This window comes from Euleptes europaea, chromosome 11 (genome assembly GCF_029931775.1).
Source record: "Euleptes europaea isolate rEulEur1 chromosome 11, rEulEur1.hap1, whole genome shotgun sequence".
In the NCBI taxonomy this organism is placed as follows: domain Eukaryota; kingdom Metazoa; phylum Chordata; class Lepidosauria; order Squamata; family Sphaerodactylidae; genus Euleptes; species Euleptes europaea.
The window spans coordinates 48,176,963-48,193,068 of NC_079322.1; the positions used below are offsets into that span (position 1 = coordinate 48,176,963).

General features: G+C 40.0%; 1 protein-coding gene across 2 annotated transcripts in view; it reads right to left on the reverse strand.

The window, feature by feature from the left end:
* Positions 1–16,106, reverse strand: part of PHF14 (PHD finger protein 14) — a 147,165-nt gene that overhangs the window by 23,949 nt on the left and 107,110 nt on the right. For both annotated transcript variants that reach the window (XM_056857413.1, XM_056857414.1), the window contains one exon: positions 4,956–5,069. In XM_056857413.1, the coding sequence (XP_056713391.1) occupies positions 4,956–5,069 (114 nt within the window). The remainder of the gene's footprint in view (positions 1–4,955; positions 5,070–16,106) is intronic.

Consider the following 16,106-nt stretch of genomic DNA (forward strand, 5'->3'; position numbering starts at 1 on the left):
AACATCAGCTACTCCAAAGATCTTCTGGAATAATTGAGTTTTCAAGAGATGGAAGAAGGCCTGTTATATGAGGGTTGAATGAAAATCCTGGGGAAGGTGGTTGCACAATGTAGGAGCAGCTGCTGAGAAGGCCTTTGACTGTACACAGTCAGCTCAGAAACTCCTGTTGGTCCAAAACACTGTAGCCTGGCTATCAGGTTATACATGGAACCTTTTTGTCACACCCATTCTAAAGACATTCCATTGGTCACCAATCAGTTACCAGGTTCAAGTCTATGTTGTGGTTATCCCCTACAAGAGGGGTGTCGAACTCATTTGTTACGAGGGCCGGATATGACATAAATGTCAGTTGATCGGGCAGGCCAGGTGTACCATAAAATTTAATGCTAGGTACCTGAGATACAAACTTGATAGAAGACACAGGCAAAGCCAATTAATGATATTAGTTTTACTTAAAATACAAACATTCTTGAAACAATAACACTTACAGTATTTTCTTTCATTTAATAGTCTTTGATCATTGACATCCGGCCCCCGGTTATTATGTTTGACACCCCTGCCCTACAAACCCCTTAATGGCCTTGGACCCACATACCTGCAGAACCATTTCTCCCTCCATGCTTCACCACCACAGCTTTGGTTATCTGAGCAAAGCCTTCTCTAAGTGTTACCTGCAGATGGGTAAGATTGGCAACTGCCCATTCACATGCATTCTTTGTGGTGAGTCCCACCCTTATCGAACAGCCTGCCCAAGGAGGTCAGGAAGGCCCCCAGACTTATATCGTTTTACAGCATGTGCAAAACAGAAATGTTCAGGTGGGCATTTTTATATTGTAAAGAAACAGCTCAGGAGGTTACTTTTTTTAAGGAAGTAAGACTGTAGAATATTGCAATGCTTATTGTAGGTATCACCTTGCTTTTACTGCATTGTCTTCTACCTTTGTAACACAGTCTCTGCAATATGGTTTATACCATGCTGTAGACAGGTTTTTAGAAGTGAACTGTGACTCATGAAAGCTCATACCTTGCCAGAAATTTTGTTAGTCTTCAAGGCGCTACTGGACTCTTGCTTTTTTCTACTGCTACAGACAGACTAACATGGCTACCCATCAAGGTTTTTATTTGTTTGCATTGTTTTCCAACCTTGTAATGCTAGTCCTTTTGCACTGTTTATATGATGTCTTATGCTGTCTGATTTAGTTTTTTTCAATATTTTGTAATCTGCCTCAGTCTCAGTGAGAAAACAGAGCTATAAATGAAGTAAATAAATAATTTAAAAAGAGGAGTTTATACCACCACATTTATTGCCAGGCAGTTTACTAACTGCAAAAAAAGCACAAGAGATAACATTATCAGCACAAATTAATATGGAAAGTCAAAAAAAATCTTTGCATTGACCAAAAAAAGGAAGAGACCAACAGGCTGTCCTACATTCTACAAGGAAATGATTGACTAACTTCTAAACACAATTACTGTAAGTCACATGTGCAACATTTAAAATTTTTAAGGAAAACAAGTGGCATAATCACTTTTTAATTCCTTTGCAATATTGAAAATGAATTTTTTTAAAGTTGGCTGCTTTGGGCCTTTAACAGCTTTTATATGCAAGTGCTAATTTCTGTTGGAGTACCAAAAAGCAAATGAGGCTCAAAAAACGCTGTTTTGGTTAAGGATCAAATGTGGCATTTGATGAAAAACAAATTAAACCATATGTTACCAAACATGAACATAACAAATCAAATAATGTTTGTTCATATTTGCAATAATGCTTGTTCATATTTGCAATAATGTAATATAGGATGATGAAATTTATTTAATATCTCACAAGAAATTTTCCAATGTCTGTTAATTCTTCTAATGCCGCAATCCAGTGCAGAATTACCAGCACCTAAACTCATTGATTTCAGTAGGCTAAAATGCACTGAACTCTGCATAGGATTGAGCTGTAAATGGCTTGATGAATACTCAAAAGTTAATACCAGCTGACTGGAAAAGAGGACACACTATTCCCCATATGAAAGAGAATACACCATTGCTGCAAACTGCTTGATGTGAAGGCTCTTACACTGCTACAAGTAAGAATGGAATAATTTTGGGATCTTTCTTTTTTTTGGTTGACAGTTTTTGTTCAGATTAGCCTTGTTGTTCTGCACTGTTTTAATGTTTAACAGTTGCTTGTAGGAAGCTATGCCAACAACAGAGGCATACTTGTACTAATCTTCTACCTGCATACAGCAGCTAAGGAGAAATAGCTTGTTGAATGCCAGCTAAAGATTATCCTGCAATATATCACTAAAAAAGCAGACAACAAAATACCCCTTGGCAATTTCAATGTTTGTATACTGTGCTAACAAAAATGCAGCAGTCTGAGACTTCTTCGCAATTTCAAAAATCATGTTTTTGAAGCAATAACAACATGGTGGTTTGATTTTTGGAGGCCTGGATAACCACCCCCCCAAAACACACAAATTTAAGTATATCATAATCTAGCATATCAGTCCCTAATAGCAAGGGCACTAAAACGTTGTTCCTATACCTTACTCATAGCTGAAATGAAGAAATAAAATAACTTTCAAAAGATTTGGGTTCTGATAATGCTAGGCAAGATTCCTAAGAAAAGGTGATTTCAATAGCTTATGGACATGCAACCTCTTCCATTGTAATTCACACTGATGGATCCAGCCTTAGAGAACACCAGAAAAGCGATTACACAAAAAATCCCAAAATTTAAACAACCACATGAACTTACAACACTTACAAATTTTGACACTGTAATTAGGTCAAAATAGGAGATTACTAAAGGCTTTGCTCTGATCTGCATCAAATGTATTGGGATTCAAGTAAACTTCTCAAAAAGCTGTAGACAGACAATACCCCCTACTACACACTATTAGGTACAATGAAGGTACTGCTCATGTAACTCAAAGCAAATAATAACCAATTTACACTTTTCTACACAAGCCAAAATCCACATTGTCTCCAGACACCAGTTCCTCTTGTAAGACGCAAACACCTTCCAACCAGAGAGATCTTCTGACGCAACCATTATCACAACTTGAAATAGAGAGGGCTATAAATAAACAAAAAGTGGCACAACCACCGGTTGAATGATAAAAACTTCTCACCGCACTGTTCATATCATTATTAATAAATGTGGTAAGTAGAGCAAAATAAATTGGGCAAGTTTGTTTTGAATTTGAAGCTGTGACTATTATGTACTGAAAGCCTAGTGGAGGAACCCACGTGATCTCCCAACAATAAGCAAATTTCCCTCATTAAAATGTTAGTGCCAAAGTCTTGGCAACAGAACTGTCTGGAAGATACTCCAGCAAATACTGTCCACAATGTTCCACCCCAGCCAAGTAGGAGACAAGCAGCACAATGCATGAACTGATCGGTAGGACTTATTGCTACTACAGAACATGGAAACACATTTCATGACACTGTCAACAGAAACTGAAAGTGTTTGACAAATTTCACAGGAAATTTCTTTATCAGATTTGCTCCTTTTATTTCTTTATCAGCCTCGAGTCACATTGCATGTCCCGTAAGTCTATATTGATTGGGTTAAGCTGCTTTATCGATGCCCATGTTCAAAATGTACATACACAAGGATCTCCTCTGATTCTGTCGTTAGTGTGTGCCATTCCATAGTATCCCAAAAAGGTATCAGTTTATCAGGAACTTAATGTTCAACGTAGATGAAATTCTAATAGAAAATTTATTCATTATGCCTTAATACAACTCAAAATAGAATTTTGTGAATTTTCTGAATATCTTACTAACTGGAAAGGAGATGAAGAGAACTTTCTACAGCTAAGAATGCACTATATAAACGTACAATATATGTATAATATTTATGTCAAGAAATATTAGTAATGTGGCAAAAATCTAAAAGGTATACTGGACATAACATTTTGAGGCACAAGATAATACAAGGAACCCTAACCAAAAAGATTACAGTTAACATCTACCAGTTTCATCATTTTGAGCTCTGTGCACCAGAAACACAAGGCAACTCTGACATCACAGGAGGAACAAGGATGAGAAGTAATATAAGATACACAACACCTAGAGACAGAAGACTAAAGAAGAGAGAACAATAGTTCCATTTTAGCAGATTCAGCTTTTGGAACCTTAGAACAGGACCAGAAGACTAAGTGAAGCAGAAATTCACTGAATCCAGACAACAAAGAAAGTAAATAACTTACTCAAGATCACTCAGTGATCTTAATGGCAGAATGAGGATTTGAACCCAGACCTTCCCAATTCCAGTCTGTCTCTAGCTATTTATCTACGAAACATACTGGGTGAAATGTGCCTATGCACACTGGATTGTACCTGCCCTTTCAATCCAAATATCCATTTTACAAATCTTCTACCTTTCTATTTTTGGTAGTATTCTTCACATATAATTATTCTAAACTTGTAGATGAATTTCTCTTATTTCACAAACTTTTAAAATTACATTTGTAAACCTGGGAGCTCGGTTACCCGATACAAAATTCACGGCCAGGCTTAGTTTTTTTGGAACTTGGGGGGCAAGGGGGCGGGGCAGGACAGATTTATTAAGAAATTAAAATCTGCCCATAACCAGAGTTCATTATTACATACAATTTCCCCTCCAAAGAACTAGGCTATCCCAACAATATGGTCTGCATGAAGTTACACTAGCCCTGGGGGTCAGATGAGACATTGGACATGGAATTTAAATGTTGCCAACTATTTTCAGGCATTTGGATGTCTAAGAAAACAAAAATACTAGTATAAAGAATAGACTTGCTAGTGGCAGCGTTAACACACTGATTACTACAACACACAAATTTGAATTAGACAGAAAGTGCACTGTCTTTTTGAACGGAAACAAACCAATATGAAGCAGAAAGATATGTTGGATAAAAACTTTTAAGAACCCAACAATCAGTTTAGTAAGATAATAGACACAGAATTCCTACCTCTTCTGGATGTTTCTGTGCCACCGATACCAGCTGTTCAGAACTACTTCTTGAGGTAGAGGGTACAACATTAGTTGGGGCCTCTGAGACCACCTCATTTGACGGTTCCGAATCCTGAGGGCAACAGAGACAAATAGACCCCTCAGTAGTGTGCCAAATTGGTACTCTGCAAGAGAGTTTTAGCAAGGCAGTGTGGTCTGTCCCAAAGCATTGAAACATAGTATTCTTGACCGAAAATAATAATAATTTTCTTCCATGTAACTGAAGCCATTTAGCCTCTGTGTTTCTTTGTACAATGGAGATATAGATACTCCACAAAAAGGTATTTTGACTATTAATCAAAAAATGTATTTCTGCCCTTGAATCAACCAAGGACATAATTTAGCCAGCAACTTTTGGTATGAACTGAACAGAACAGAATCAAAAGGTTACACATTATTATATAAAATTCCTTCCCCTCCCCACCAACCAAACTGGTATTTATGTGGTCTGAATTAGCATATTACTTGGCCACAAATGCCGAAGGAATAAAAGTTGATAACGTAAAGCTTGCGGGTAGCACTCGATTTTCAGGCAGCAATTTGCTCTATAAAGAGAAAGGCACAGGAAGAACCTGGATCTAGAACAAGTTTCACTATGCAAATTTATTGCTACAGGATCCAGGACTATAAAGGAGTTCTAAACTTCCGAGATTTACTGCTCAAAAGGCTTCTAGCTACCATTATACTTTTAATAGCCTCCTGATATTTTCCTGTATTTATTAACTGACCTGAATATGTTCATGCATAGTCTGCAATACCTGTATAGTCTACTAGCAGCAGGACCTTTGGAAAGAAAAGAAGTATCCTATAAGAAATGTACAAGACTTAAGAACGTAGGGATTTATATATTTATCTATACATATGTGAAATAATACAAGCAGAACCAAAAGGCCCTTTTTGCAGAAAGCTGAAAAATGCTCCAGCCAACAACTTGACTAATAGGGCAGAACACAGAGACCCGCCACCCAAGCCCAAAACAACACCAGGAAGGCACATATGTTGGTATTAAGAAATATGCTGTGCCAAATTTCTGGATCAATATGTGAAGTAATTTCACTTCTAGTCTGCTCACATCACAGACTGGACAGAAATGAAGACAATCTTGTAAGAATACAATTTGAATCAATTTGCTACTGTCAATGTGTACCATTCACCTACAAGTCCAACTAAATTTAATAATGTATACTTATTCACATGCATCGGTTTATAAAATCACAACAACAGGGCAAGCACTATTAGTATTATCTGCAAAAACAGGACAAGCACTATTAGTATTATCTGCATAGGAGCTAGCCAATAGGATGGGACAAAATGCAGTTGCCAAGGTTGGCACAATGCTGTGATTAACAATTTGCCACCACTGAACAGGGAATCATGGGAGTCCTTGGTGGCACCTCAGAGATTGAGAGGCAGGACAGTTGAGAAGCCACCAGGAATCCTTCTCCCCACTTGTGAAAGGAGACTTGTTTTATATGGCTCACCATGCAGAAAGGATAAAACTACAGATCCTAGTTCTGCCCCAGGCCCTTAAAAAGTAATACTTTGCAAACAGGAATCAAACCCAAAATTAAGGAATTGGCTGATACCCATCAGGCACAAGGGTCTTACTGAATTTATGCCTCAGATCTCTATAGCATATGCGTGTATCATAAATGCACCTAAACCTGATTTTTGCAGTGTACTGTTTTAAACACTGGTTTATTTTTTTTACCTTGTGGTTTGGTGGCATTTGATGATACTTGGTGGGCCAGAGTGGATTAAAGGTTAAGTACCACGGATACAACTTGTTTATTAATGGACCACACTGTTTGTTAAAGAAATTGTGTGGAAAAGTAAGGGTTCAAAAACCAAAGAGCCTTGAATGAAACAAAAAAGAACTCTGCTGCATGGATGAATTCATGAACGCATATTACCGTATTTTTCGCTCCATAGGACGCACCGCTCCATAAGACGCACCTAGTTTTTAGAGGAGGAAAACAAGAAAAAATCTTGTTTTCCTCCTCTAAAAACGCGGGCAGGGAGCGGGCGCGCCAAGCGCTCAGAGCGGGCGGGGAGGAGGCGGGCGGGCGCTCCAAGAGCTCAGAGCGAGCTGGGAGGAGCCGGGCGGGAGAGGCGCGCCAAGCGCTCAGAGCGGGCGGGGAGGAGGCGGGCGGGCGCTCCAAGAGCTCAGAGCGAGCTGGGAGGAGCCAAGCGGGAGAGGCGCGCCAAGCGCTCATAGCGGGCGGGGAGGCGGGCGGGCGTGCCAAGCCGCCCCCCCTCCGCTTCCCAACTGGGAGGCGAGCAAGCGCACAGAGCCGGCTGGGCGTGCTGGAACGGCGCGAGGCAGCTTTCCCCGGCTGCCTCCCAGCGCGCCCAGCCGGCTCTGTGCGCACATTCGCTCTATAAGACGCACCCACATTTCCCCTCACTTTTGAGAAGGAAAAAAGTGCGTCTTATGGAGCGAAAAATACGGTAATTTTGATCACTTTTGATACTGTGGCCAACAAAAGGGCAGAGGGCTTCGGCTGTTGATACTGAGCATGCTCAGTAATATTTAGCTGCAAAATCTGACAAGTAGGAAGGTTTGCTTTTTTTACTGGCAGCATCCCTTTGAGCCACACCCAATCTCACCCTTTTGTTGTTGTTGGGTATTTTTATATGCCGACTTTCTCTACCACTTAAGGGAGACTGAAACCAGCTTACAATCACCTTCCCTTCCCCTCCCCACAACAGACACCCTGTGAGGTAGGTGGGGCTGATAGAGCTCTAACAGACCTGTAACTTGCCCAAGGTCACCCAGCTGGATTTGTGTGTAGGACTGGGGAAACCAACCCGGTTCACCAGATTAACCTCTGCTGCTCATGTGGAGGAGAATCATGTGATTCTCCAGATCAGAGTCCACCGCTCCAAACCACCGCTCTTAACCACTACACCAAGCTGGCTTTAGGGGGTTCTCTAGCCTTCAGAGTGCAATGGGAAGAAGAATAGAGTTGCCAAGTGCCTGGTGGCAGCAGGTAAAATCCCGCCAAAGCACCGGGCTGCCTGCAGACCAGCTGAGGGCTGGCGGGCAACGTGCGCGCTGCACGCACATCACTTCCGGGTTTACCTGGAAGCGCCACAGACACTCTGGCAACTTCAGCTAAAACTCTATGGAAACTATAGAGTTTTGGCCAAGACCGCTAGAGCGTCCGCGGTGCTTCCGGGTAAACCCGGAAGTGATGTAAGCTCATTGTGCACCACAGCCAGGCCCCGGGAAAGCTCCCGCCGGTGGAGCTATGGGGCCTGACAAAGCCTAGAAGAACCACCATAAAAAAACCAGTGTATACACAGCTCTTTGGATTCCAGACAGTATACTCTGACAACCAGATGCTGGGGGCTAACAACACTAGATGACAATAATCTTAATGCACGGCTTCTGAATTTCACAGTGGCATCTGTTTTGCTTCTGGCTGAGAACATTACAGGTTTGAAGAGATTAGAACAATAATGTGATGAAGATTAGAAACAAATGTTTGATCAAACCTATCTAGGCTGTAGGTTAAAAAAAACAGCACTGAGCTGAAGCATGTGTGTCTTATAAGCATTTGGGCGCTAGAAAAAAAAGCACATGCCCTTTAGAAAATCTTTTGCTGGGATGCAGTGAAAGGGGACAAAAATGATTACCAGTAAAAGAGCCTTTGTTGTCAAGACAACCAGGCCAGCACTTCCAGCACCACGCTGGTGACAATGAGGGCGAGCAATTAAACTGCAGCAGTACAACAGGGGAAAATATAGTGTGTAGGCCTGGTTGGTTAAGCAACAGCAACGCCTTCGCTTGCCTGCACACATTCACCGCAAGGACCATGCCTTCAGCTTTGTTCTCCCTCAATGACATCACATAGCAAATTAAGTTGGGCTACGCCATAAAATGATGTCACAAAGATAACTATGTGACTGTCTGATTTGCTGGGGTTACTGTAGGAAGAAGAAAGAGTAATAATTGGCACCCTATCAGACACGGGCAGCAAAAAAAGATGAAATGAAAAAACAAATATCAGCGAATTCAGGGGATTCTAGGTTCTTAAGAATTATATAATTTTCTGTGATCATTCTAAACATACTGAAATAATGTGAACTAAAAAGAACTATTGTTGAGAGCCTCCTTCCTGCCATCTCTTACACAGATGCATACTACTTGAGAGGTGTTACCCATGGTGTTGTTTCCCCTGTGGCTACATGATGTGTGTGTTAACTCTGCTACTATTTGGGTGGGCAAATTGTGTGGTTCCCTGTGGTAGGAAAGATCAATATGTCCTTCCCACATAGTGGTAGTATTCATTCTCATTCCATATCCACGTGGGAAAGGGTGTGAGCGACATACATTTGACATGAAATATAAAATAATTCATCAAATGAATACATGTTCTAGAAAAGAGTAGGAGTCCAGGAGCACCTTAAAGACTGACAAAATTATTATGCCAATAAAGGTTTTTGAACTTGAATTTGAATTGACTAACAACATTTCTGGCAGGGTATGAGCGTTCGTGAGCTGTGGCTCACGAAAGCTCATACCCTGCCAGAAATTTTGTTCGTTTTTAAGGTGCTCCTGGACTCCTGCTTTTTTCTACTGCTAGTGACAGACTAACACGGCTACCCATTATGATCTATGTTCTAGATCTAAATCGTGTTTGTGCTCAATGTAGATAACAAACTTCAAAATTAATTCAAAACTGAGATGGGCAGGAAAACATGGCGAGCACCTTGAGGCATCTCTTGATGAAAAGGGAGTTCACCTAAGTCAGCTGCTTATCAGCTATATGACAAGGGTGCACGGGAGGGCACTCCCTTGATGCTGGGCAGCATTCAACTGAACCCCAGCTGCCGTACAGTGGGGAGAATGTTGGTGGGGCTCAGCCTAGCACAATTCTATGTGGGAAATAAATAAGGTGCAAAAATGTTCTTGCCACACTAATTTGCTTAAAATAACAACAACAACAACTTTGAATCTATACAAAATAAATACAAATTGCCAAGAATTAATTTTGAAGTTTGTTATCTACATTGAGCACAAACAATTGTCAGCAATTATTGAAATTGGGATAAAGGAACAGTCTACAAAAATGGTTTGGCAGTCATAACAGCATACGAGAATAGTGTTCCTCTTTACTTATGCACAATAGTTGCTATATCCACACAAGAAAGCATCACGTAGTCCTTAACTTTGATGGTGGAATGATGATTCTCTAAAGCATAATAATGTATCACACACTACAAGGTCTAGTCATATAAACAGCGTACAAGAAATACATCCAAAATAAAATGCTGGGAAATTCCAATACTTGTTCATTTTAAACATCTTATACCAAACACATGCCCTTTTAAAATCATTGCTACCTATAATAGAAAAGTCTCAGCCCAACATGACAATTTGAGTATATTAAGTTAACTATCAGATTGCATACGTTATCCTTTACCCAGGGTTCAGCTGAGAATTACGTAAGCCATAAATTAGCTTTAAACAAGCTTTGAATCAGGCTTGAGCCAGTTTTCAAATTAAAGAGCCGTCAGTATATTACACGGTGCTGTCATTTTATTACCCCAATCAATTCTATGTGGCCTGAGGTATAAGGAAAATGGATGCTGTCTTCATTTGCAAAAGGGTTTATCTCTTGCAACAGGCTCTGAACTACTTGACTGCAGTAATGAATTGGGAACCAAAGTTACTAACAAAGACTTTTTAAGAAATAACAAAAGCTGAAGACAGTAGTTCCTTCTCAGAGTTGCATAACAGAAAAAGACCTGGAAGAATAATAGAAAAATACCTTGCACTTTTTGTGATTTATCTCCTTTTAAAATATTGTAAAATATCCATTTAAAATATAGTAAAATTCTGATTGCAATGCTGCTGGTTACTACAGTATTTTTGAAAGACATATATGAAAATAATATTCTAGAGTACAAAAGTTTTCACTTCAAAATAAGAAAGATTTGCTCCATTAACATACATTAAAAGATATGAAAGAAAAAGCAATAATTAATAGTTGGTTTAGATTGTTGCAAGATATAATGATAAGCAGAGGCACAAATGCCATCATAGTATTTAGCGGGAGTGCAAAAACATGCACCCAAAATATTCCCTAGTCATGCTGCTTCTTATATCTAAAATTAAGAAATTTTCGAACCCTTCTTAACACATTTTTTTTTAATCAGGGGAAAGTGCGCACACAGTCTGAATGCAGCACTGATTTCAATGAGACTTCCAAGTGAATGAACATGGTTAGGTTTGCAGTTTCATGTGATGTTAGCCTTGCTGGGTAACATAATCACTGTATTCAGAGAACCAGCAGTTAAGAGCAGTGGTTTGGAGTGGTGGAATCTAATCTGGAGAACCAGGTTTGATTCCCCATTCCTCCACATGAGCGGCAGACTCTAATCTGGTGAACCAGGTTGGTTTCCCCACATTAAGTCGGCTGGGAGACCTTGGACTAGTCACAGCGTTTTTTAAGAGCTCTCTCAGCCTCATCTACTCACAGAGTATCTGTTGTGGGGAGGGGAAGGGAAGGTGATTGTAAGCCAGTTTGATTCTTCCTTAAGTGGTAGAGAAAGTCGGCATATAAAAACCAACTCCTCCTCCGCCTCTTCTTCTTACATTCTTTTCACTGTTGCCTTACAGCCAATTGTCAATCCAGTTTGCCTTTTTTTTAATATGGAAAAGATATATTTTGCAATTCTATGCAGAGTTACTCCAATTAATTGAATTAAACTAGAATAACTTTACATAGGATTGGAAAGCAAATGGCCCAAATCCTCTATAGCAGGGGTCCCCAACCCTTTTCAGCCTGTGGGCACATCTGGAATACTGACTGAGGGTGGTGGCTGCAACCACAAAACGGCTGCCATGGGAGGTGGACTAAGGTTATGCACAACTCTGAAAACAGCTCTTCAGCATTTCAGACATAAGTTGCTTAATGGGGTGCCTTTTGAAATTAACATCTTGTTTAAAAACATTTTCTTGAATACACACAAAATAAATACACATGAGCTAGGTAAGAAACCTTCATCTGGCTGTATCTTTCTTCATTTTGCAAGCACCTAAAACACTTACGCAAAAGGGAAAAAATGCTTGAACACATGAATACATGAAGCTGCCTTATACTGAATCAGACCCTTGGCCCATCAAAGTCAGTATTGTCTACTCAGACCGGCAGCAGCTCTTCAAGGTCTCAGGCAGAGGTCTTTCACATCACCTACTTGCCTAGTCCCTTTAACTGGAGATGCTGGGGATTGAACCTGGGACCTTCTGCATGCCAAGCAGAGGCTCTACCACTGAGCCACAACCTTCTCCTGGCTTGTTCTTAGCTTTGGATGAGCCCTTCTCTCAGGAGCCCAGACGTTTTCAGCCTGCGCTATTCCTTTTAACAATGACAGTCTGTGCTGAAGTGCTGCTTATAAATTTATAGGGGTATGCATGAGACTATATGGGAAGTCCATCGGCTGCTTTATCTGCTAGATATTGAAGCTATTTTAGCTGTCATTGCTAGTATGGATTTCTGATACTGTGGATGATCAGTAAAAATTGCATCAATATGTTGCTGAGCACTGTAATTGCTGTAATTAACCTTCTCACTCAGTTGCATGTGGTTCACTTACAAACAGCAACCATATGGTAAATAGCCATTTGTAGATACTCCAGAGCTTTCCTACTACTTCAGTGTGTGTCCGTTTGTATATATACACACCCATATACATACACGCACACTAACACACACCCTTCAGCCATTCCTGGTATGTCTGAAACTCATTACTCAATTTACATTTTGTCTTTGTCTCATTTAAATAAAAACATTGTTTAAGTTCAAACTTAGATTTCTTTCTTTCCCACACCCAACATTTATTTCTATTCTATGGTTGCCATAATTAATTACAGCACTAAGAATAAAAACAGATATTGGAAATAGATCTTTCCTTCCCGTAAGAGTCCTGCAAAAGATGTTACTTCATTCTAGGCCTATTTAGAAACAAGTTTGCCCTAGAAGGTTGAAAACTATCACGCACCAGACGGACAAAGTAGTCCAGCTATAAAATTGATTTAATGCAAGCGAGTTGAATGTTCCAATGCCATTTAGCTGTAAACTGCTAATACAGATACTATTATTAATACAGTGGAAGCCTAACACAAAGAATATTTTATTACATCTAAGTCAGCAGCATTGAAATTCGACCTGTTTATTAAAAAGGAATGAACGGCCCAGCTACCACAGTTTAAGGGGCAAAATTAATCAGCAACCTTTTGCTGAGCTCACAGTAACTGAAAGGTCAAAACCAGTGCCGCTTCAAAACCTGAGAAATTCTTCAGTCATCATAAATTAAAAGCACTGAAAATTATGCACTGTATTATTCCCCCGAAGTCACTAAAAAGGTTTTAAGGTAGGCACTTTCCATAGTTGCACATACATAGGGTTAGATCTATCAAATTATCCTGGGTACTCGTTTCCCCTTCCCCTTACTTCCTTTATCACTTTCCAAGTGATTACCATAATCATTACCATAATCTTAAATTAATTTTTCTGCACTCCACTTATATTGTACAAGGGTAGTTTTGTATTTTTTAAAAGGTTTCATTTTCAATACATTGCACTAATAATGGCTCAATCCTATAAGCGGCTGTGCTAATGCATCGGGGCGGGGGGGTCCCGTACAGATATGCCAAACCACGGTGCTGTAAAACAGGATACTTTGCCTCCCTGTAAGCACCATGTTCTTTTTTTAATTCACAGGACACACAGCAACTAGTACAGCACTTGTCCAATCCCTCTTAGCATGGTTAAGGTTTGGGCAAATATCTTCTATTTGAGAAAAGAGACAGGAATGCCTAGAAGGTGCCATAATGGATGCAGGTCAGAAGAGAGGTCACAAAGAAATTGTAGCAGTACATGCATATGCTGCAACTTCTATTTTACTCACAGTCTGCAAGTCTGCACATCCTAGTCACCTCTCTCTTCTGTTTCCAATTTTTACCTTGTTGGCTTTCCATATTCTTTTCATTTTTACACAAGCTAATCTTCCTAATACAACTTATATACCCAGATTCTTTTCCTGTGACCTATATTTAAAAATTTACATATTAAAGCCTACTCAATATTTCTTGAAACTTGGGGTGCCAGTTCAAATTAATGGAATGAAGCTGGCTAAACATTTGTGCCCTTATAACACTACAACTGAAACCTGGCAGAACAGGCATCCAATCGGAACCCCATGAGGCAGCTAAGACCCCTATAGATCCCCCCCAGAAGGGCACTTTTAAAAAAATTATTTCTTAAGTTGGTCTAAAATTAATCTTGAGAGGCAAGTGGATCTGTGTTCTGAAGTATTTTCTTCACTTCAAAGGTGAGGAAGGATAGCAATTGCCAGTTAATTTCCTTATAGTCTAAATACACAACAAGATCTGGCAGATATTTAACACACTACCAGTCCTTTCATCAAAGCTTGTTCCCCCCTTTTTGATTGCGGGTGATTGGGATTTAAATAATCTATAGGAGAAGACAGAGTGGGGGACTGGACATTCTTCAGTCCAGAAGGCAGTTGCCTCAGATCTGGTGTCCCCCACCACCCAACCCCATAGCTGCCACACCATGTTTCCCCCTGGAATTCAATCTTGCCAAATGACAGCAATATAGATGAGTTTGATATTCTATTTAGGCTATAGACCCCATCAAAGAATAATAATAATTTCCTCAATGCCCACCCCCAGGACCATACTGTCCCACCTAGAAGTTATCCACCGCAATGCTCAATAAGATCTGAAACTTTTGGCTCCAATCCAATCCCTTCTGAGGGGCATCTTGTTTCCCCCTCTATTTTCACACTTTCTGGATATAAAGATATCCCTGGGAATCCTGGTATTGTGTGAGTGGGTGAACCAGTAGTAGGAGTGTGGAGTGGAAATGTGTGTGTGAAGTCGCACTGCCCCGAGGCCCAGTGCAGGTGCCTTGAAGATTGAGATCTGGTTCTGTTCCACAGCAGCTTTTTCCTTTCAGCGCAATGAACCTTCCGGGACTCTGGCCGTCAGACAGGATTATTTGTTTATTCCCTCCCATCTCTCTCTTTAGACTACTAAACTTGTCACGGTTAGAATCTAGTAAGAGTTAGGATTTACAGGATTGCTATTTAGCGTGTGCATGCTTTTTCCATGTTGAATTCTTCTTGCTAATTCCCTATGCTATGAGTTTTCTTAATAAACATTCAACTTCAAACGTTTATTTCTGGGAATCTTCCCACTCCAATATGAACCGTTGCCCAAATCCAGGACCCTGGTGTACACCTGGCAGAGGCTCTCAATAAAACTGCCCAGGATACACATGTGTATGTGTAACTGACACTTAATGGGTAACACAACTGCTTACACACATTTGTGCAAAGTACCCATGATATCTTTTAAATGCATACTTTTCTAAGCATTTTGTTGTTGAAGCACTTGTTGTCTTAAACAGAGCTACACCCTTTCCAAGTCCATTGAAATCAATTGACTTAGAAGGATATAATTCTGTTCGGAATTGCATTACTAAGCTAGCAACTTCTGGCAGCTAAGTTCTGCCAAGCTTCCCCACCTCTTGACACTATTTGGAGCATATGAACTTTTCAAGGCAAAAGATGCAAAATATGCAAGACTCTCCAAACATACCCAAAGGAGTTTTCAAACCACTGAACCACATAATCACTTTCATCCTTTACCAAAGATATGTTTAGTGAAAAGCCAGAGATAAACTTAATTGCTGCCAGAATTTAACAATGCAGCATACGTCTTCAGGATTTAGAGAAGATATTTTCAAAGCCAGCTAGAAAATCACAAAAAAATATTTGTGCAATCTCTTGGGAGAGTTAATTATAACACACTTAAAATTGTACTCACACATTAACTATTTGTGGAACCAATTTTTTAAAAGGAAGAAACTTTTAAGAAGTAAATAATTCAAATAATGGAGGCTTCTCTTTTATGTACATTGAGCAGCTGACAGCGCAAACCAGAAATCCTCAGTTGTCTTATGCAAACAAGATAGTAAATTTGGATCACTCTATTACTCGCAGAGGCTACTTTCTGACTTTAGTACTGATACCCACCATTCACTGTGAAAAGTTAAATGAAGATTGCCAG